Here is a 22,368-nt window from a genome sequence, read left to right on the forward strand (position 1 = left end):
AGACTCTGTCTCAAAAAAAGAAAAAGAGAAAGAAAGAAAGAAATAGAGAGAGAGAAAAGAAAAGAGAAAAATAGTAGAGAGGCTTAATTTAGTTTTTATTTTTCAAATGGAAATCCAGGCCCATAATCTGTCAGTAAACCCCAGATAACCTTAAGGAGAGAGGACATCCTCTACTTAATTTCTACTTAATTTAGATTCCTTTCACTTGACCAGCTAAGTATTCCGTTTTCTCATGGAGTTTCTATCATTACTTATCATTGAGTTTCCCTTCATTTAAAATGTCAGGCCCTGTGGTATGAAGCTGAAGCCTTTCACGAGTGTTGTTTCTGTTTACTGCTACCACATTGCAGATCTCAAAATGGTGGTGATAGGTCTGGAAACTCATGGCTTCCAAGCAAAATGAAATAGGGAAAGTAGTCTCAGTATTCTTGAGTACTATGTATTCTGTTCCACAATTAAGATAGTAGATTGTTTGATGCAAATGGTGTAAGAGATGTGTTTGCCAAAGTAGAACAGGAAGTGGGCATCAGATGCCATAACCATATAGACAGAATCACACAAGACACTCGCTGGCTGTTCTTGGCACATCCCCATCTGAGTAGATTGTGCATTGACTTAGAACATTTTGCAGATCTGAATAGTTTCTCTCTGGTTTTTAAGTTTAGTTTGACTCGTATTTCTTTGGTTTTCAATCTGTCATTTTGAAAAGAGGATGCCTTTTTTTAAGAATATCTTCCATCTAAAAATATTTCTCTGGTCCAATGTGATGGCAGAAGAAAGTTGGTTATAGAGATCTTGTCTCAAATGGCATCACCATGGAGTGAGGTTGGAAAGAGCTGGGCCCCTGAAACCGAAGCACAGAATGTGTGGCTGTCCCATTATCTAACAAATCCCAGGGGATCAACAAAGCTCCCTGAAAAAAGCACCTGAGTTCGCATTATCTGAATGTGCTGACTGGAGCTGCCTGAAGGCCTCAAAGGATTATCTAAATTTTCTGCTTCTAACTGGAAGAATGCAGAATCATTGAAATCATCCTTTAGAAATAACTCTCCTATTGAAAGTCAAACTTACTAGAGAAGAGAAGAATGTGGCCGTCCAGGGAGGGTGGCAGAGCTTCTCACCCACTCATTTGTTGAGTGACATTCATTTCTAGACTCTGGTAAGTAGGGATGTTTTGAGACTTTGGTATGTTGATCTTGGCAGAGTGAGTTGGATAATCAGAGCAGCCTGCCTTTTCTGGAGGAAAGGGGACTTAGCCACCAAATGCACATTGCTATAGAAAAACTAAAATCACAGCAAATTAGAGTGTTTGTGTCCTCAGAAGACAGGAACAGCAATTAATGTAGAGATGTCTTGACAGTGCTTAAAAGAGCTTGTACCTGGGACTCAGTGACAAAGTCTAAATTACAGTGATTAAGTTTCACTGCATCTTTCTGGCTGGGCTCCATTCCTACCTCCTCTGTCCTCTAGTTTCCCTCTTGATGATCATGCAGATTTTGTGTAGCTCCTCATGAGAGCTGCATTAATACAGGTTGGTAATTACATAGAGTTGCTATATTTGAATGTCATTACACATACTGATAACTTTCTATAACTAAAAAGGTATCACTTGCTCTAAATTATTGCTCCCTAGAATATGTCTATCTATGAAGCTTGGAAATTTAGGGAGAAAATTTATTTTATTTTATTTTTTGGTAATGGATGTTTCACTTTCAGATCTTAAAATGAACCACTAGAAAAAAAATGATTAGTGGTAAGCCTAGGAGAGGTGAAGATAGTAGTAATTTAAGGACATTCTTACCAGCAGCATTCATTTTCTTCTTAGGGTTCTGGCCTTGGCAGTAGGCAGTGCCAGTTTGTGTGGCAATCAAGGACCTCCTCAGTCAGTCCAAAATGCTCTAGTCCTGCTGACCAGTGCTGTTTCAGATGTTGGAGCTTAATTTAAGACCACACATGAGAAAGCTAAAAGCCCTACCTCAGGCTTGCACAATAGACATCTCTTCTGTAACTGACTGGCCTGACTTGTTTTGGTGTCCACGGTTGTTAGCCTGCCATTCTCCAGGTCTCAAAACTGGCTTCCTCTTGCTTCCCTAAAGCCCCCTCAGATACCTGTAGCCAACTACTACCCACTTATGTGATCACATATACCTTTTTACTGCCATCCAGTCAGTACAACACGATTTGTCACCCAATATGTTCATCCTAAGTATATTTGCATAGTCTGTGCCAACATGAACACAATAGATTGATACTCAATACATGCCAATGAGCAAATAGAAATAACTAGCTGGGCACGGTGGCAAGCGCCTATAGTCCCAGCTGCTCAGGAGACTGAGGCAGGAGGATCATTTGTGCCCAAGAGTCAACATTTTTTTTAAGTTACTAACAATTAATTGCCTCTCTTTTATATTTTTTCCTTAAGATGAGAATGTTATTTTTCTGAATATTATGGACTAACTCAGAATTTGAAAGTTCAACCTCTGACATAACAAAACCAGAACTTCTCTTAAGAGATGTGGTTAGCTCTATTTGCTTTAGCCTAAGTTGTGGGTATGGATCATTTTAATTGGTAGTTTTTGCTTTGTGTCACTGCACACAATGAACATTCACAATTGTGTAATATCTTGCTGTTACACAACAGAACTCCAGGTGATCTGGCCTAAGCGATCTTGCCACACCTCTTCCAGCTTTTGGGGGGTGAGTGGTTATGTTATCCAGAACCAGTTACTTTTAGTAACCTCAAAGACTGAAAACTAGAGCCACCGAGGAAGAAAGTTCAAGTGAACCTTGAGAAAATGAGCCCTCTGTCAAGCCACAGATGCTTGATGCAGATCTCACTAACAACACATTTTTTTACTTTGTTCTATGAAGCAACTAATCCATTCATTCAGTTGATATAGCAAGCCCAAATTCTTCAAGTGTCATTAAATCATAAGGCCCAAAGGAATTCAGAAAGGGCAGAGAGCCCATTCTTTGTCATATGTAAAGCATTCTACCAGGATGAGAATTCATACAATTGGTTTGTTGCGGGGTGGGGGGGGGGGATGAAAAAAATAATCTCAAGAGATTTCACAGCTTTTCTCTCTCTCTCTCTGTCTTTTAAGACAGGGTCTCTCATTTTGTCACTCAAGCTAGAGTTCAGTGGTGGCCCTGTAGCTCACTATAGCCTCGACCCCCTGGGCTCAAGTGATCCTCCCGCCTCAGCCTCCTGAGTACCTAGGACTACAGGCATGCACCACCATGCTAAGCTAATTTTTAATACTTTTGTAGAGACAGGGTCTCACCATGTTGTCCAGGCTGGTCTCATACTCGTATGCTCAGGCAGTCCTCTCACCTTGGCCTCCCAAAGTGCAGGAATTACCAGCATGAGCCACTGAGCCTGGCCCACACAACTTTTCTAAATAATTTCAGTATGTAATAAGTCCTCTCCCTTTTCAATATTTAATTCCATTCCTCTAGCTACAGCTCAAATACACAATTAAGAGATAATTTTTTTTTTTATGAGCTGAGTGTTTTCTCATGAAGACTTTTGACATCTAAGATTCTGAGAACATGTGGTTGGCCCTTTTTGCCTTAACCTAGTTATTGGACGTAGATTATTGACTATAAGGTGTTCATTTGCAAAAAAAGAAAGAAGGAAAATTTGGTATAGCTCTCTACCCCCAGGCAAGTTGAGAGAGGAACATAGGGAAAATAGATTTGGAACCTGAGACCCTGGTTCAAGTCTCAGTTCTACCACTGATCAGCTATGTGGCCTGTGGCCAGTTGTACCATTTCACCTGGCTTGTCCCTCATCTGTAATCTAGGAGATGGCATATTGGCCATGGAATACACCGTAGGATCTTAAGGTGCACAAATTAAACAGATACAAGCACATGGTGACAAATGAAGATGGCTTACTATTGCATCTTTCAGTTCACTGGCCAGCAAACTGCATTTCAGCAGTCAGCTTGTTCAGTCTACACAATAGAGAGCAGGTCAGAAACTAAGTGACTGATGGATAAAACCTGCAGCTGGTAATGTGCTGTGTCATACACATTAGCATAGCCTAGTACCACCAAATCAAAGTCCTGTTCCACCTACTAAATGGCTGTTTTTATATGTTTGTTGAACATAAAAAAGATTATCAAATGTATTGCAGACTGTAAATGTCATTTTAAGACCAAAGGTTTTTTGTCATTTCCTTTTGTAAACTCTTTATCACCTGCCTTAACACTTTTCTAGTGACTTTTCTTTTAACAGGCAGGTATCTCCCACAGCTCTTAGAACTACACTTTGTGTGTTTCATCCTATAATCATATTTTCTCTTCTCAAGCTTCCGGCTTTGTTTTGTTTATCCTTTTTAGATGCCAGACCTGCACATGACACTCTTCTCAGCTATGGCCAATAAAATGATAATGTTCATAGATATCTTGTTAGCTCCTTATTAAATAGCTTAGCATTACAGGCTTTTCAGCTTCTGGTCCACAATGATCCCTGAGGCTTCTGCTGCTGCATATAGCTAGCCACTCATTTCCCTATGCTGTATGTATTAGTATGCCCTTATACTGTTAAATATCTGCCTTTTATAGATGGACAATTTTTCTTTACTGCAGTCACTTGGATATCTTCTTTGTCAACTTAATCATCCCTACTTCACTTGTTTGTTTTCCCCCCAGTCCTTTGGAATTAGTGTCTTCTAAATTGTGTTCCGTACTCTATTGGATAGAGTACAGAATTGGCTAGTGCTGAACACCGTGGGAGGAGTCCTCCTTAATCATTATCCTCCACATTATCTGTCACCCAAAGGCTTGTTATTTGTACAAGCAATCACAGGAAACCCGATCAGCTCTCCTCCCCTTGGTATTAGACCAGCATTCAGCCTTTGCCCAGATTTTGCCACAGCCATTTGACAGGTGACTAATTGCTGCTCTCCGCTTCCTGAAAATATCATCTTTAGCAGGCCAAGCTTGTCTGAAACCCCCTTGCCATGCCTAAATAGTAGATGACTCCAAGTTTTCCCATCAGCAGCTTTCTACAGCCCAGACAGTGGCTGGCAGATGTTTTTCACAGGATATGATGGTCTCAGTGACGATGCAGGAATTCATAATGGTCTCCTCAGGCCTCATAGGTTCAGCACTCAGGGCCTTGATTGATGACATTCAGGCTTCCCAATCCTGGGTGGCTCATCGCTTGGCAAAGTCAGCAAATAGATGTAGGTCCTCCTTGTAAAGCAGCACCCGCTGAGAGTAGCATCTTTTTTGCAGATTGGTCATCTAGCATCCCCTCCTATAAAGCTTTGCCATAGCTGGGAATGTAAAATCAACAGATTGCAGCACATGTGGTCCATGGTTTCATTTGAGCGTCAGGTCAAGATAAGAAGTTTGGACAGATTCAGGCTGTCCCAGATCCTCGGTGACCTCATTGCCTCTCTTTCTTTCTCTTTCTTTCTTTCTTTCTTTCTTTCTTTCTTTCTTTCTTTCTTTCTTTCTTTCTTTCTTTCTTTCTCTTTCTTTCTTTCTTTCTTTTTCTTTCTTTCTTTTTATTTCTTTCTTTCTCTCTCTTCCTTTCTTTCTTTTTCTTTCTTTCTTTCTCTCTCTCTTTTCTTTCTTTCTTTCTTTCTGTCTGTCTGTCTGTCTTTCTTTCTTTCTTTTTGAAACAGTCTCGCTCTGTCGCCATGCTGGAGTGCAGTAGCGTGATCTTGTCTCACTGCAACCTTTGCCTCCTAGGTTCAAGCGATTCCCCTGCCTCAGCCTCCCAGCCTCCCGAGTAGCTCGGACTACAGGTGCATGCCATCACGCCTGGCTAATTTTTTGTATTTTAGTAGAGAGGGGTTTCACCTCGTTGGCCAGGATGGTCTTGATCTCCTGACCTCGTGATCTGCCCACCTCGGCCTCCCAAAGTACTGGGATTACAGGTATGAGCCACTGCGCCCGGCCTCTTTTACATGGGGTATCATGTACTTGTGTATCCTCTCTTCCTTTTCAAAATTAACATCCTGACATGGCCAAACAGAATCTAAGGTTGTTCCTTTTTAGGAAAGGAGAAATGCCCTATAGCTTATAGAAAAATTATAGTTAGTAGTTTCTTCATGTAGAATTTAGAGACACCTTGAGTACATTTCTAGTGATTCCAATTTGACCATACTCAGTTAAACTCACTTCTTACACATTAAGTATAGATATTGCAGTTATTATTTCCTGTTATATCTAATGCTTTTTTGTTAGATATTATTGGTTCATTCCCTTCTTATGTAATTCCTATGAAGAGATTTAACTCTCTGAGTAAAATGAAATTGAAACCTATTAAATTAACATGAAATTTCCAGGATAATGAAAGGGCCCAGTCACACAGCTCCCCTTAAAAAGTATGAAGCTGATAGCTTCATGTTAGTTGTATTGTAATTTAATCCACTTCAGAGATTCTTAGGCGAAGTGCATAGGTGCACATCCCTTGATGCAGTCTCAGGCCAGTGGGTCGGTCGGTCAGCTGCAAGGAGCCCACCCACAGCTGTGCCCAGAGACAGACTCATTTTAGAGTGGGAGGAGTTGAGGGGCTAATGCAGTATTTCTTCAACCCAAAAAAACATGAGAATACTTTGGAAGTATGTTAAAATACAGATTTCTGGGGCTCCGGAAGATATAACACAAGCCCAGGATTCCCCAGTTGCATCAGTACATACAGGTGGCCACATTCTGTGGCCTGAGAAACACTGCTACCATGACTTCACCTTCTTCATCTAGACAATATGGAACTGGATTTTGACCGTCATAACAGTGTGTATAATTCAGCTGGATGTGAGTGAGCAGTAGGCCTCAGCTGCTGTGAACACTTGGAGGATATTTCACCTAATCTTCCAGGCATCATTCCTCCTTTACTAAATTAAGTATCTAGGATTGGAACACAAGAAAGTATGCTTTAGAAGAGCTCCCAGGTGATGCTGACAGGCCCACTGAATTAGAGGCCATGTGTACGAAAGTGCACAATGTCATGCTCTGAGTTGTGTGCGTTAAAGAAGAAAGCCATACCGGTGGATTGTTCATTTGTTTCTCTCGTACCTTTGTGCTTAAATCTAATCAGTTGTTAAGTGGGGCTGTCTCAGTTATAACCACTAGTGAAAAGAAGTGCACTGGCATTTCACACCTGGGAGCTAGTGTCAGCACATTGTGTTCATAGATAAAACCGGAATTGGGGTTGATCTTATTTAACCAGTTATCCTTTTAAGAATACATGTGTAAGCCAGGTGTGGCAATGCGCACTTGTAGTCCTGACTACTTGGCGGGCTAAGGTGGAAGGATCCCTTGAGCCCAGGAGTCTGAGGCTATAGTGAGCTATGGTTGCACCACTGCACTCTAGCCTGAGCGACGGAGCAAGACCCTGTCTCAAAAACAAAAACAAAAATTAAGAAAATCATAGCTTTATTTTGTCTGTTTTGGGACTGAATATAAATGGAATCATACTATGTGTATTAATTTGTGTCCTGCGTCTTTAAGTCAACATTATGTTGCTAAGATTTATCCATGTGTTGCAGGTAACATTAGCTTATCCCCATTGCTATATTATATTTACAGTGTGAGAATATAGCGGCTCATTTATCCACTCTACTGTTGATGAATATTTGGATTGTTTCCAATTTGGGATATTCAGAATCTTTGTTTTTTCCTTTTCCTCTTCTTTTATTTTTTTGAGATAGAGTCTCATTTTGTCACCCAGGCTGGAGTATAGTGGTGTGAACTTGGCTCACTGCGGCCTCGACATCCTGAGCTCCAGCAATCCTCCCACCTCAGCGCCCCAAGTAGCTGGGTCTACAGGCACACACCACCACACCTGGCTGATTTTTTTATTTTTTATAGAAACAGGGTTTTGCCATGTTGCCCAGGCTAGTCTCAAACTCCTGAGCTCAAGTAATCTGTCCACCTCAGCCTCCCAAAGTGCTGGCATTGCAGGTGTGAGTCACTGCACCCAGCCGATACTAAGAATTCTTGTACATGTCCTTTGGTACACAGACATATGTGTTTCTTTTGAGTTTCTAGGAATACAATAGCCATGTCAAGAATATACGTATGTTCAACTTAGTAGAGCCTCTGAACTAGTTTTCCAAAGTGGTTGTAACAAGTAGCACTCCAGCCAGCAGTGTATGAGAGCTCTAGTGCTTCACATCCTTTCTGGCACTTGATATTATAAGTCTTTTTAATGTAGCCATTCTGGTAGGTGTGTAGTGGTCCTTCATTGTGGTTTTAATTTGCATTTTCCTGGTAACTGATGATGTTGAGCACCAGTGTTTATTGATCTAGGCTCCCTGGAACTTCTGCCTCGCAGGTTCAAGCGATTCTCCTGGCTTAGCCTCCCAAGTAGCTGGGACTACAGGTATGTGCCACCACACCCAGCTATTTTTGTGTTTTTAGTAAAGACAGGGTTTCATCATGTTGGCCAGGCTGGTCTCAAATTCCTGACCTCAGCTGATCTGCCCACCTCAGCCCCCAAAGTCGTGGGATTACGGGCATGAGACACTGCACCTGGCCTATTGTGGGACTTTTTAATATCAAAATAGTTTCAGATTTACAGAAAAGTTGCAAAGACAGAGTTCTCATAAACCCCTCACCAAGTTTCCCCTGTTGGCGTCATCTTACATTAGTGTAGTACATTTGTTATAGCTTGAGAATCAGTATTCCTTCAGCACTTTAAGTATGTTATCCCACACTCTGTGGGCCTATAAGGTTTCCACCAAGTAGTTTGCTGCCAGATGTATTGGAGCTCCTTTTTATGTTATTTGCTTCTTTTTTCTTGCTGCTTTCAGATATCCTTTCTTTATCCTTGACCTTTGGGAGTTTGATTAATATATGCTTGAAGTAGTGTTATTTGGGTTGGACCCTTTTGGAGTTCTGTGACCTTCTTGTACCTGGGTATTTATATCTTTCTCCAGGTTTGGAAAGGTTCATTATTCTTTTGAATAAACTTTGTGCCCCGATCTCTTTCTCTCTCTACATCCTCTTTAGGGCCAATAACTCTTAGGTTTACCCCTTTGACAGTACGGGCACGGTGGCTCACGCTTGTAATCCTTATCTTTTTGTGAGGCCAAGGCTGGCAGATCACCTGAGGTCAGGAGTTTGAGACTATCCTGGCCAACATGGTGAAACCCTGTCTCCACTAAAAATACAAAAATTAGCCGGGCGTGGTGGCAGGTGCCTGTAATCACAGCTACTTAGGAGGCTGAAGCAGAAAACCTGGCAGCGGAGATTGCAGTGAGCCAAGATAGTGCCACTGCACTCCAGCCTGGGTGGAGACTCTCAAAAAAAAAAAAGAAAAGAAAAACAAATTTACCCGTTTGAGTCTATTTTCTAGCTCTTATAGGCATGTTTCATTCTTTTTTATTCTTTTTTCTTTTTTCTCCTGTGACTGTGTATTTTCATGTAGCCTGTCTTTGAGCTCACTAGTTCTTCCTTCTGCTTGATCAATTCCACTGTTGAGAAGCTGGTACATTTTTCAGTTTGTCAATTCAATTTTTCAACTCCAGAAATTCTGCTTGATTTTTAAATTACTATTTCCATCTCTTTGTTAAATTTTTGATAGAATTCAGAATTCCTTCTCTGTGATATCTTGAAGTTTATTGAACTTGCTCAAGGACAGGTATTTTGAATTCTCTGTCTGAATTCTGCGTCACTCTGGGATTGATCACTGGTGCCTTATTTGGTTCATTTGATGAAGTTATGTCTTCCTGGATGTTCCTGATGCCTGTGTACATTCATCAGTGTCTGGGCATTGAAGAGTTAGGTATTTATTCCAATTTTGGCAGCCTGGGCTTGTTTGTACTGGTTCTTCCGGAGAAGGCTTTCCATGTATTCAAATAGGACTATTGTGATCTAAGCTTGTGATCACTGTAGATGTATCAGCACCAGGGGGCGCCCTCAGTCCAGGAACGCTTTAACTCTCACCAACTCCAAGAGGCGCTGCCTTGATGGGTTTGGGCAAGATAAGGGAGAATTCTCTGGGTTGCTAAGCAATGTCTCTTCTCTCTTCCCTCTCAGAAGTAGTCTCTCTCTGTGCTGGGTTGCCTGGAGTTGGGGAAGGTGATTCAAGCACTCCCATGGCCACCACAGCTGGCACTGCACGGGGTCAGACCTGAAGATAGCACGGTATTGGGTGGCGGAACCAGCTGGGACTCAGCTTCCTCCCACTCTGGCTGAGAATTCCCCTCTGACCCAGAGCAGGTCTAAATGCTCTGTCCGTGGGAGCCAGCAGAATTCTGCTCAGTGTTGTGCTCTGCTGAGACAGGCCAGCAGTGAGTTCCGATGCAAAGTCCCACACCCTCTCCCTCCCTGATGTGCACAGATTCTCTCTCCAAGCTGCTGTGCCAGGGTGGGGGAGGGGGCGTAGGCGATGCAGGATCATCTTTACCACCCTCTTCAGTGACTCTTTCCCCTTGATATGATGTGACAAGCAGGTACTGTGATCGCTCACCTGATTTTGGATTCTTATGAAGGCGCTTTATTGTGTGGATAGTTGTTCAAGTTGGTGTTCCTGTGGAGGGACAGTTGTTAGAGGGTTCTATTCAGTTATCTTCCTCCCCAAGTCAATGTTGATACAGTATTATTAACTAAAGTCCATACTTTATTTAGGTCAGGACCATTCGTTTTTGGCAAATGAAAGTGCCATTGAGGAATGCTTTGGGACCACATACTATTAATTAAACCTCAAGTAAAAATAACTGAAAGTCTGTTGTAGCAAGAGTCAGCCATCTTTGGTTTCACCCCATGCTGGAGAACTCAGAAAGGCTCAAATAGTGTGGTCCTGTGAGACCACTGGGCAGGAAGTATGAAAATCCTACAGTTAAAGGCCTTCTACGTTTATATGAGTTTTAGTTAACTAAAACTCTCATACCTTATTTTGAAAATCCTGCCTTTTTCTGTTCTGGAATTCTTGAAACCCCTAAATTTTGGACTCTTTAGTCATGTAGACTTTAGTTTTATTATCTTTTTTATTTTTGAGATGGAGTCTCTCTCTGTCACCCAGACTGGAGTGCAGTGGTGCAATCTTGGCTCACCACAACTTCTACTTCCCAGGTTCAAGTGATTCTCCTGTCTCAGCTTCCTGAGTAGTTGGGATTACAGGCACACACCACCATGCCCAGATAATTTTTGTATTTTTTTAGAGACGGGATTTCGCCATGTTGGTCAGACTGGTCTCAAACTCGTGACCTTAGATGATCCGCCTACCTCGGCCTTCCAAAGTGCTAGGATTAAGGCATAAGCCACCGCACCCAGCCCTAGTTTTGTAATCTTTAACTGATGTTTCAAATATATTGATGAGCAGGCTCCAGAGCCAATATGAATGCCAGCTGCCATGGGGAGGGAGCGCTCACTGTGCCCACTGGCCTTGGATGTGAGTCTGAAGAGCCATAGCCCTGTCAGTCTCCTCTCCCCTCCCCAGCTTGGTCCTAGAGAGCATCACCAAAATCCCTAGTTGTGAAGAAAGCAAGACAGAGGCATGGAGATGGTAGACCTCTTGCTTCTCTTTCTCCTGTCTCTTGCCACTGCCAAACTTCTGTGACAAACTTCAGTGGTGCCAGTGTGTTTGAAAGTGTCCCTGACAGTCTTAAGTATTTTTACTTTTTAAAGTGCAGACGAAGCACTAGTAGCCATCTGTCATTTTGAGAGCAGACATTTAAATTATAGTGAGAAAGCCAGGAAGGCCAGCCAGCCATCGCTGTTAATAGTTCATGAAAAATTCACTGTTGTTCAACCCAGCCATCACCCATACCCCGGGCAACACTTTCATAGCTGACATAATGATCCTGAGATACACGTCTTTGCCCTGCTTCTCCTCAGTACCATGAGCTCCCGACACTCTGCCAGCCCGGTGGTTTTCACCAGTGCCCGAAGTTCACCTAAAGAAGAGCTTCATCCAGCCGCCCCCTCACAGCTCGCACCGTCCTTCTCCTCCTCCTCCTCCTCCTCCTCTGGTCCTAGGAGTTTTTACCCTCGCCAGGGCGCTACTAGCAAGTACCTAATTGGATGGAAAAAACCTGAAGGAACCATAAACTCCGTGGGATTTATGGACACGAGAAAGTAAGAGTTATTTTGCTTCCCTTGCTGCTGGCTTGCTTTTAACATGATGGAGAATAGAAAGCCTTGGAGTAATCTCTTAAAACAAAAGAGACCAGGCTAGGGGGTTGGGAGGAGTTGGTCTGTTGGGATTATTATGTTTTTTCGTAAGTAATATTTTCTTAAATTATTTCTCTGCCTCGTTCCTTAAACAAGATGTATTGCAAAATGTTAGGATTTGAGAATCTTAGATCTCAAAAGGAGTGTGTTTGAAGGATACACTTCAGAATAATTGCCCCTCTGGTGCTAAGACCATACTAGTCCCTTTGATTATATTAATCACAGCCTTCCCATGTAGTTCTTAACTAGGCCAGTAGGCACCAGAGGGGATATTAGAAAGTGAGTGAGTACCCCTGAAAATAAAGGACTTTTTGACAAGGTAGTACAGCAAAACATTAAATGATTCATTCAATTATTTTGTTTTCATTTGTGCAAAGGTTGCATTTTGGATGTATACCTTGTGGTCTTTTAGTAAACCTGTTGCTAATTTTGGCTTAGAAAAACTAATAGCTTTCTTTAAAAGAGTGACTTATTCATCAGATTTTATTTTGTGTTTCAAATTGGTTTTATTTCTTCAGTAAGCGTTTATATGAGTAGATTCTGATATAAGCAGAAGTAATTATCTGTTTCTCCACATAATATTTCTCTATTGACTTACATTCTTTAGAACCTATCGTGCCCTTGAGCCAACCTTGTTGAGTTGGTATCTATCATCTCTTCCCTTTTTTTCCAGGCGTCATCAGAGTGATGGCAATGAAATAGCCCACACCAGGCTGCGTGCCTCAACCAGAGACCTCCGGGCATCTCCTAAGCCAACCTCCAAGTCCACCATTGAAGAAGATCTAAAGAAACTAATCGACCTTGAAAGCCCAACTCCTGAATCACAGAAGAGTTTTAAGGTACAAGACAGAGCTCAGGGTAGATGGCAATTAGAAACAAGCCAGACATGATGGGGCTGTTAACCGTAGTCACGCTTTCCAGAAAGTGTCGGTTACTGGCTGCTCTTCACTGAGTCTCACTTCCTGCTATCATCCCATTTCCCTAATAACTGGTCCACAGTGTTTGACAATGCTCTGTCCTTGCAGCCACGTCTCATTAGTCATGGTTTCTATTAACATGGTCCTACCCCTACAGCTGTTTATTCTTCTGCTGTATCCTGCTCAGAGTGCATGATTCCCTTAACATCACTTAGGCGATATGACTTTTTGGAAACTGTGCAGAGACACCTGTGGCTCCTATGGAAAGCTAGAACGTTTTCCACAAGGGTTTTACTGTCTTCTGTCCAGAGGGTCCTCCTCTTCTCAGAAATGGCCCCGTTTGCTCCTGACCCTGTCCAGCAAACCTACTGGCCATATACGGTATTCTCTTCACTCAGAGAAACTGCCTGATAGACAGTCACTCTCATCGCCACACCCCCAAAAGTAAACGTGCAGCTGCTGCTTCAGTCCAGCAATCTAAGTCTACCCACACACCTTCAGAACTTTCCAAACTCTCTTGACTTCATAAAGCCTTCTATTTTATCTCAGAATTCCAGACTGTAAATGTCTTCTCTAAAACCCAGTCTCTCTGCACCAAGTCCTGAATACCTGTCCAGCGTGTATGTTTGTGTGTCACCTAGACCTTTATGTGACCACGTGGAAAGGTTTGTGTACTTGTCTCAGCTTGTAGGACCTTTGGAAACTCACTTAAGGCTCTCTCCTTTCTTGTTCTATAAAGTGTGGAGTCTCACACCCCTGAGGATTGGAATAGGTGTTTATTGAGCTGGGCCTGAATTTATGTCACTCTGAGTATAGGTATTTCTGTCTGAGGTCTTCTGGGTCTCCTAGCAGAAGGGAGTGCACCCCCAGAAAGGTTATGGCTGCAAACGTTGAAGTTTTCTGTTCTCTAGGTTCTTAGGTGGATGATTTGTAGTCTATTTGAAGAGACTAGAAAGCTTTAAGAAGGACCTTGAGAATTGAATTGATTGAAGTGGAAGCTAGAATATTTCCTAAACCACACACCAGCTTCATGCTGTGATCAGAGTGCAAGAGGCATGGCGGGTGGAGCAGCTGTGTGGGGCTGTCGCCCTCAGGCTTCCCCAGCACCATGTGTCTGTGTGTATGTGTGTGTGTGTGTGTGTGTGCACGCGCGCATCTCCCCAGACAAACCAGATAAACCCCCAAACCTAAAAACTCAACATTGATAGGAACTGAATGTACCCCCAAGGACCACTCTAGAGTTTCGTCGAGAAATAAATGATTTCTTAACATGATTTATGTTAATAAATCATTGTACAGATGTAGCCACTCTTGATTTCTGTAATTTCCGTCTCATAAGCCAGCACTTAACAGTTCTGACTCATCATTCAGGGCACAAATGGTTTCCTTAGCAACCTTGCAAAAGATAGTGCTTGAAACTTCTTTCTTTATCCATCAAAACCCAAAGAGGTATATTAAAATGTTTCAGTACCAGTTTCAAAATAAAAATTATTTCAGATTTTTCTTTTGAGGTTAAAGGGAAATAAAACCTGCCCTGAGTGGAGTTTTTCTTCCAACTCCTAGTTTAACATTTTTGGCAAGGGGCAAGCTCGGAGCCTTCATTCTTTTGATTTACTTACGCAGTAGAAATAATTGAAGGCAAATGTTTGATTTTGTCCTTATTCCAGGTCTTGGCTTTTATTTCCAAAATGAATTACTTTAGCATTCCTATTTGAAACAGGAGTGTGCTTTCTTTATGTTGTGACTGTATTACTGTGAGACTCTGTGAAGAAAGTGCTTGTGCTGGCTAAACCATCACAGTGAGCAAGAACTGGGAATAGGCTCAGGTTTTCTCTCTCCAGTTTCATCTTATTTGAGCAGGTTTAGTTTCAGATGAGTTAGCTTAGCTCCCTTTGTCTTCTGAGAGTCGTCATCTGAATGATGGAGGCTCTGCTGTGTCAGTAAGGCTGGCATGCCCTTCATAGGTCTTCCAGGCCACTCCTGGCTCAAGGCTCCAAACCACTGCCTCAGACTTCAGGATACTAGGTGTCATGGCCAGCTTTGGGCTGTGACACTCCGAAGCCACTCTTGTGCCACATTGGTTTTCCTGGATAGCCAGTGCTACCTATGAGCTTTTGTTAATATTGAGTGGCAGGGTCACTCCCAGTCTCATTTGCCAGGAGAGCAAGGACCTCAAGAACAGTGGCAGAGCTGCAGCACTCTAAGAAACCTCACTGGCAAGCAGAGATGGGATAACCTTATTTTCCCTAAGGGTGGCATACAGTCTGACAAGTGAACAGACAGTTGTTCTGTGCCAGTGCTCTCAGGTATATACCAAAGGAGGAGGCTTCATGTGGCTCCAGTATTTAGGAAAAGCTTCTTGTCAGTGCAGGTGACACGTCACTAATAACCAGGGGCACTGAAAAGAATGAGAGAACAGGAGACTGGCATGAAGCAAAACGTCACTTCTCCAGGCCCCGTTCCTCAACTGTGAGATAGAGGACCAGAGGAGATCAGTGGTGCCCAACCAGTCTTAAAGCTCAGGAAGCCTTTTTTTTTTTTTAATCACACATGGAACCCCATTATATAGAATTCAGACAGCAGAGTTTCTCTTATGGGAGGGATGGGATGGCCTGGACTCCTGGGTCCCACTTGAACCTCTCCATAGCAGTGGTGCTATAAGGAACCTTTAGGGCCTCCTTGGAGCACAAGTTAGAACCAGCCCCCTTCTCGAATGTCCTCTGAAATCCCTTCCAGGTGTGATCCCACTTCCAGTGCCATCCCACTCCACTATGATTCTTTCCCAAGGGCTGGTAACACCGGGCAGCGCTCCTGGGCGATCCCAGGTACAACCTGCAAGGCAGGCAGGGGCTGCTCTTGGGAAGCAGATAGTTCTGTAAACCTTTAAGACTGAAGTTGAAGAGGATGGGGCGAGGGGCCATCCCAACATTCTCGGACAAGGCTGTGTTCTCCTACCTTTTAATGAATGAGCAGAACACCTTTGGGGTAGGTTGCTTCCTCTGCTTCCTGCCCTGCCTCCCTTCAGTGCAGGGTGTTTTAGCTTTTCACAGGGCACACTGCTTAAAGAAGCTCTTCAAGGTAGCTGTTCATGGCCTTGAAGCATATTAACGTTTCTCAAAGAGGCTGAAACTAGAATTGGCGGAGGATTTCACACCTGTAAAACTGTCAGGGTGGGGATACTGGAAAGGAAATCCCTTTACTAAAACCAGGGGTGCCGAAAACTATTTAGCAGCAGTTTTTCCGTACCGAAATCTGAGATCTGACCTGGCAGGCAGGAGCCTTATGTGATAGTCCTAGAACGTTGCAGGTGGAGATGTTTTTTTGGTTTTGGTTTTAATCTGGTTTTATTTTTTAAGAAAATTACAGTTAGCAAGCCATATAATGGCTCTAATGCTCACTCTTCTCCACAAAAAGAGAAGGGAAATTGTCACTTTCATTCCAAGTTCTCTCTCTCAAAGCATTTATCACAGCAATTTAGTTTCTAGACAAGTACATATGTACTTTGGATTTAATTCATCATGAATTTTTTTAAAGTGAACATAATTTTTACCCAGTTGGTCACACCTTGGATGTATTAACAATGTGTTTGATTAATAATCTTTTGGTATTTATGCAGCAGCTGTGCATACCACATTGAGGGTAGCTTGGACCTGGTTCACCCCTGGCTAGTTGAGTAGAAGCATGGTAGGCCCTGTGTATCCACTGTGTATTTCAGCCCACTAAATGGCGCATTTGCTAAATCATTCTCTGTCTGCCCCTTCAAAGTATCATGGGAAGTCCCAGGGTGGCTTTCAACCAGTGGTGACAGCCTCCTCACGTCTTTACCTGTTCTCCACATCATTTTCCCTATCGACGCAGACAGTGGCCCAAGAGGAACTGAATCAGAATGACTTTATTGTTCATGGGTCAAACGTTCTGTTGCCTTTCAGGTTGCTATTTTTAATGTGTCTGCTGTTCTCAGTGCAAGGGATTCCCAGAAGCTTGCTATTTGCAGAAAAAATCTCAAGTAAAATCAGATTTGGTCACAAAGGCAAAAGATGTCAATAAGAGATACATCTGGAACTATTTGTCACGTATAAATAAATATATAGTTATTTGTTATTTATAAAGATGACTTCCCTATTCTTTCTTTATTTTTTGAGACAGAGTCTCACTCTGTTGCCCAGGCTGGAGGTCAGTGGCGCAGTCATGGCTCACAGCAACCTCCGCCTCCTGGGTTCAAGCGATTTTCCTGTCTCAGCCCCCAAGTAGCTGGGATTACAGGTGCACACCACCACGGCTGGGTAATTTTTGCATTTTTAGTAGAGATGGGGTTTCACCATGTTGGCCAGGCTGGTCTTGAACTCCTGACCTCAAGTGATCTGCCCACCTTGACCTCCCAAAGTGCTAGGATTACAGGCATGAGCCACCATGCCCAGCCTACCCTATTCTTATTTCATGAATAGAAATGCATCTTCAAAAAATAAACTTTCTCCAAAACTCATGAAATGTATCTACCTTGATAGATTCAGTTGGTATAAGTTAGTAATCAAGAGCTACCTGCTATGTGAGTTAAAATATTTTGATGATCAAATACCCTTGTTGCCCAGCAAGCGTGTTATCATCTGACAAGCTTATCAGGACACCCTCCTAGCACTGTGGCTCTCTGTTCCCCCAGGGGCCATAACACCATTTCTTCGTGCCACTGACACCCGCCATTGTGCTCAGTCCAGCGTTTTGTTTAATCCCTGTGGTAATCCCGAGAGGTTTTGTGCTCCCATTGTACAAACGAGGAATTAGGCTCAGAGAGATTGTATGATTTGGTGAGAGACACAGGATTTAAATAAAAGTCACATTTGTCTGATCCTAAAGTCTTGTTTTTAACCACACACGATCTTGATAAATCCACTTAATCACATACCTGAATCACGTAGGGAGCACCGACAGGCTGCAGGCAGCGTGCCAGACTAAGCAATAACGACCAGGAACTCTTGGGTTAGCTCCTTGAGGATGTAGAAATAGACAGTGGGCCCTGAAGCTTCCTTGCTGGGGGTGTATCTGAACCAGTAACTTGGTTATCCCACCCTCCCCCAACCTTGGTCTCAGGGATCTGAACCAGAAAATTGACTTTCTTTTGTCTCGATCCTGTTTTTCAGTTCCACGCACTCTCCTCTCCTCAGTCTCCTTTCCCCAGCACCCCCACCTCACGGCGGGCCTTGCACAGAACACTGTCGGACGAGAGCATTTACAGTAGCCAGAGGGAGCACTTTTTCACCTCCAGGGCATCACTTCTGGACCAAGCCCTGCCCAACGATGTCCTCTTCAGTAGCACGTACCCTTCTCTCCCCAAGTCACTCCCATTGAGGAGGCCTTCTTACACCTTAGGAATGAAATCGCTGCATGGTAAGTGGTCTTTCAGCTGCAGCCTGGACAGCCCTGTTGATGATGGTCAGTGTTCCCAGACGTGGCTGCCACTCGGTGTGCTCAGAGAGGGGTCCTGTATCCATGCTCAGATGGTCTCAGCTCACCCGCCCCTTCGTCATTTGCCCTCTCTCTCCTGTAATCCCAGACCACCACAGTCACCCAGGATGCTTGCTAGAAGTAACAGATTCCCACACTGGACCCAAGACCTCCTGAATTTGAATCTCCAAAAGAGTAGTCTGGGAATTGGTATTCTTAGCAACCATGCCAGCTGCTGTTTTGATTGAGCAAATTTGGCTAGCACTAGATTAGTTATTTCTTAGAGAGTTGTATCCACTGCTTCCTATAGCCACCGTAAGAACCCAGACTTGCCATTGCTCTCAGTCTTTCCCAGGCTGTAAGGAAATTGCCTGTGGTGTCAACCACTCATTTGTTGACTCACTGATTTATTCATGCAGTGAGCAGGCAAGCATTATGTAAGGAAAAGGCCTGTGGATAATGGGTACCTCCATGTTCTTGCACCTGGTCCACATATGCCTTGTTTGCTTTGTGACCCAGCTAGATCCCAGTTTTATTAAGGGCCATGTTCTGGGACTCAGGATTTAAAATTTGGTTTTTCCCTTTTTCCTGTCTCTGTCCACCCCATTCCAGGGCTCTACACCTCCCCTCATAGCTGTGGCCCAGCACAGCAGATGCCTGTCATGGAACCAGTGTTCCTGATCATTTACCAGATGCACTGCTCTCACCCTTCCTCCCTTCTGTCCTTTTTCCTTCTGCGAACTCTGCTGCAGCTTTTATATCTCTGGTGTCCATTCATACCCACGTTTCTTTTCCTTCTGCTGCTTCTCTGGAACAGTAATTTCTTTACATCTCTTGCTTTTGCTGCCTTATTTTTGAGCTCTCAGCCCACGCTCATGAATGTTCCTCCATGTCTCCGTCCTACTCACTGCTCAGCAGCACAGGCCCACCCACCCTGCTCGCCCCGGCAGGCATCACACAAGGCTCATGCCAGCTTCCCCTGCTTCCTCCCCCATCCACCTGCAGCTTATATCTGGGTTCTCTTTGCTCCAGGAAGTCACCTCCAATGAACCAAGGTTGGCACATGAAATGACCACTTTTTATCATCAAACTCCAGAATAAGCCTTGTGGTAGTGACCTCCTGTCCCTAACCTTTTTCTCTCCTTCTCTCCCTACATCAGGGTCAGTCTTCCCTGAATTCCATTATTCCTGCCTTACTTTGATTGCTCTCTTATTTCCCTGTACTTCTAATTTTGCCTTTGCAGTGTAAAGGTGTAACCCCTTCGTGAAGTCTTCTCTGCATGTGTCATGTCAGAGTAGGCCCTGAGTTGTAGAAGCCTACATTCCAAAAGAGCAGCCCAGAAATCTGCCTCCCACACATGGTCATTGTCCAGACGAGGAGTCCTGGGACTAAAGTGCCCATGTGAGTCCATAGTGGAAGGGAAGGAACAGGCAGCCCTCTCTGAGGCCCTTCCCATCAGCTTTTCTTGTTTTCCTGAATAAGATAGCAGGTGCAGTGATTTCACATCCTAACCAAGCAGTCCTCATTGGGCTGATCCCTCAGCCCTACCTTGCTTGGTGACTTCCACTGAAATGTGTTTGGGGAATGAGGAAGGGTGACTTCTTTCATCCCCCACATGGAAAGTCGGGCCCCAGAGATAAAAGGGCAGAAGGGTTGTGAGTTACAGAATTATCTGTTCCTCCTACTTACCCTTGGTGGGAGCACATTTAAGTAGAACTTAACGTTTACTATCTTGCAGTATTTGTTAACTTCCATTTACTCATAATTTTGCTAATTTTAAGCACAGTAATAACCAGCAGCTGTACTTCAGAGAAGTTCTTTTTGTAATTTGAAAGGGAAAACAAAGCACTTAATACACTGGCTTACCGGGCTGTCATAATACATGAAACTCTTTTTTTTTTTTTTTTTTTGAGACGGAGTCTCGCCTTGTCGCCCAGGCTGGAGTGCAGTGGCCGGATCTCAGCTCACTGCAAGCTCCACCTCCCGGGTTTACGCCATTCTCCTGCCTCAGCCTCCCGAGTAGCTGGGACTACAGGCGCCCGCCACCTCGCCCGGCTAATACATGAAACTCTTTAACTCCTGGGAAACAGACTTTCTGGAGTCACTTAAGTATTCTAGCTGAGCGTTTTGCTTAACTTTGTGTTTGCATGGACCTGAGTGTTGCAGTCACCTTCCAAGGGTGCTCCTTCTCGTGGAGTGGTTTGCTCTGCCCTCGCTTCCACCCAGCTTCTGCCTACTGAGCACATTTTTATGTCATGAGCAACATTTTCCCTGGACCCCAACAGCCACCCTTCCTGTTATCTGCCTGCATTAACCGGAGCAGTAGGAGCTGCCTTCAGTGTTCAGGGTGGCTCACTCTGCCCAATCCTCCCTGCCCCAGGCTAAGCAGAGCTTAGTTGTTAATATGTCAGTTTGTTGTTACAGTGGTTTAATATTTATATTCAATAAATTGTCCCCTTAGGAAGAGCTTGGGATGTTAGACTGCTGCAACCCAAAATTGATCCAAAGAATAGCTCATGTGATGACTGCATCTTTGGGAAGAATAATACCAGTTCCACCCCTAAAATCACCTTCCTGTCTTAGCTCTGTCTGAGTAACCCAGCACACTCACATCCCTTGATTTGCCCCTCACACCCCCTTGGACACCTTTGACCATGGAACCCAGTGGGCTGCCCCTGAATAGCAGACAGGGCAGGCATGGGCCTTCTGTCCCGTACCACTCCCAGGCCAGATAAAAACAAACCCTATTAAACTGGGTGCAGTGGCTCACGCCTGTAATCCTAGCACTTTGGGAGGCTGAGGCAGGTGGATCACGACGAGGTCAGGAATTCAAGACCAGCCTAGCCAACATAGTGAAACCCCATCTCTACTAAAAATACAAAAATTAGCTGGGCATGGTGGTACATACCTTTAGTCCTAGCTACTTGGGAGGCTGAGGCAGGAGAATTGCTTGAACCTGGGAGGCGGAGGTTGCAATGAGCCGAGATTGTGCCACTGCACTCCAGACTGGGCTACAGAGTGAGACTCTGTCTCAAAAAATAAAAAAATTTTTAAAAATAAGCCCTATTGTCCCCTCTAATAGGAAGAAACATCCCTGGTCTGGCTGTAAAATCCAGCTCTCTGTTGAAGTAGGCCTCTTCTTCCCGGCCCAAATCCCTTGGCTCTGCGGGAAAGGAGGTGCTAGTGCTGGCCAGGCCCTGCTGTGGACAGACAGCTCTCACAAAAGCAGACTTAGTGCCTCAGTGCAAAACTAACTTGGCCATGACTCACTGCTGGAAGGGAGAGAATGGGAGGTTGTAAAAAAATGAAGACAGACTAGAGGAAGCCCATTCCTATTTCAAGTCAGCTTTAGAATAGCCACTAACAGTCTGCTAACCTGGACATTGATAACAGTCACAAATGGCTTACAATCTGTTGTGGTAACAGGAAACAGGTAAGTTTTGAGTGGCTCTCCCACAGGCACAAGAAGCATCTCATTCCTCCTCCTTTCCTGCAGGAGAGTTCTCGGCCTCCGACAGCTCCCTCACTGACATCCAGGAGACCCGCAGGCAGCCTATGCCCGACCCTGGCCTGATGCCCCTGCCTGACACTGCTGCGGACTTGGATTGGTCCAACCTGGTAGATGCTGCCAAAGCCTACGAGGGTGAGTCCACTGAATCCACACAGGACAGCCCAGGATCCTGCAGGGCTACCCTGCAGGGTGCCGGCGGAGTGAGCAGTCTCCGTCCACTCTACTTCTCTGGACACACAACATATGTGCCTCACCAGATGAGCTACCAGTTACTGAGCACTCAGTAGGGACCAGACCCTAAGCTGGACACTTAAGCACGTTTTATGTAATCAGATGCCACCTGGTGTTTCCTCCACAGGA

The 22,368-nt window shown here is 44.0% G+C and overlaps 1 protein-coding gene across 39 annotated transcripts in view; it reads left to right on the forward strand.

Annotated features, from left to right (window-relative positions):
• SIPA1L1 (signal induced proliferation associated 1 like 1) overlaps positions 1-22,368 on the forward strand; it is a 409,230-nt gene that overhangs the window by 381,822 nt on the left and 5,040 nt on the right. For all 39 annotated transcript variants that reach the window (XM_077937707.1, XM_077937717.1, XM_077937723.1 and 36 more), the window contains 4 exon segments: positions 11,805-12,044; positions 12,814-12,979; positions 18,193-18,439; positions 21,994-22,140. In XM_077937707.1, the coding sequence (XP_077793833.1) occupies positions 11,805-12,044; positions 12,814-12,979; positions 18,193-18,439; positions 21,994-22,140 (800 nt within the window).

The sequence above is a fragment of the Macaca mulatta genome, chromosome 7 (genome assembly GCF_049350105.2).
Source record: "Macaca mulatta isolate MMU2019108-1 chromosome 7, T2T-MMU8v2.0, whole genome shotgun sequence".
Taxonomy (NCBI): Eukaryota; Metazoa; Chordata; class Mammalia; order Primates; family Cercopithecidae; genus Macaca; species Macaca mulatta.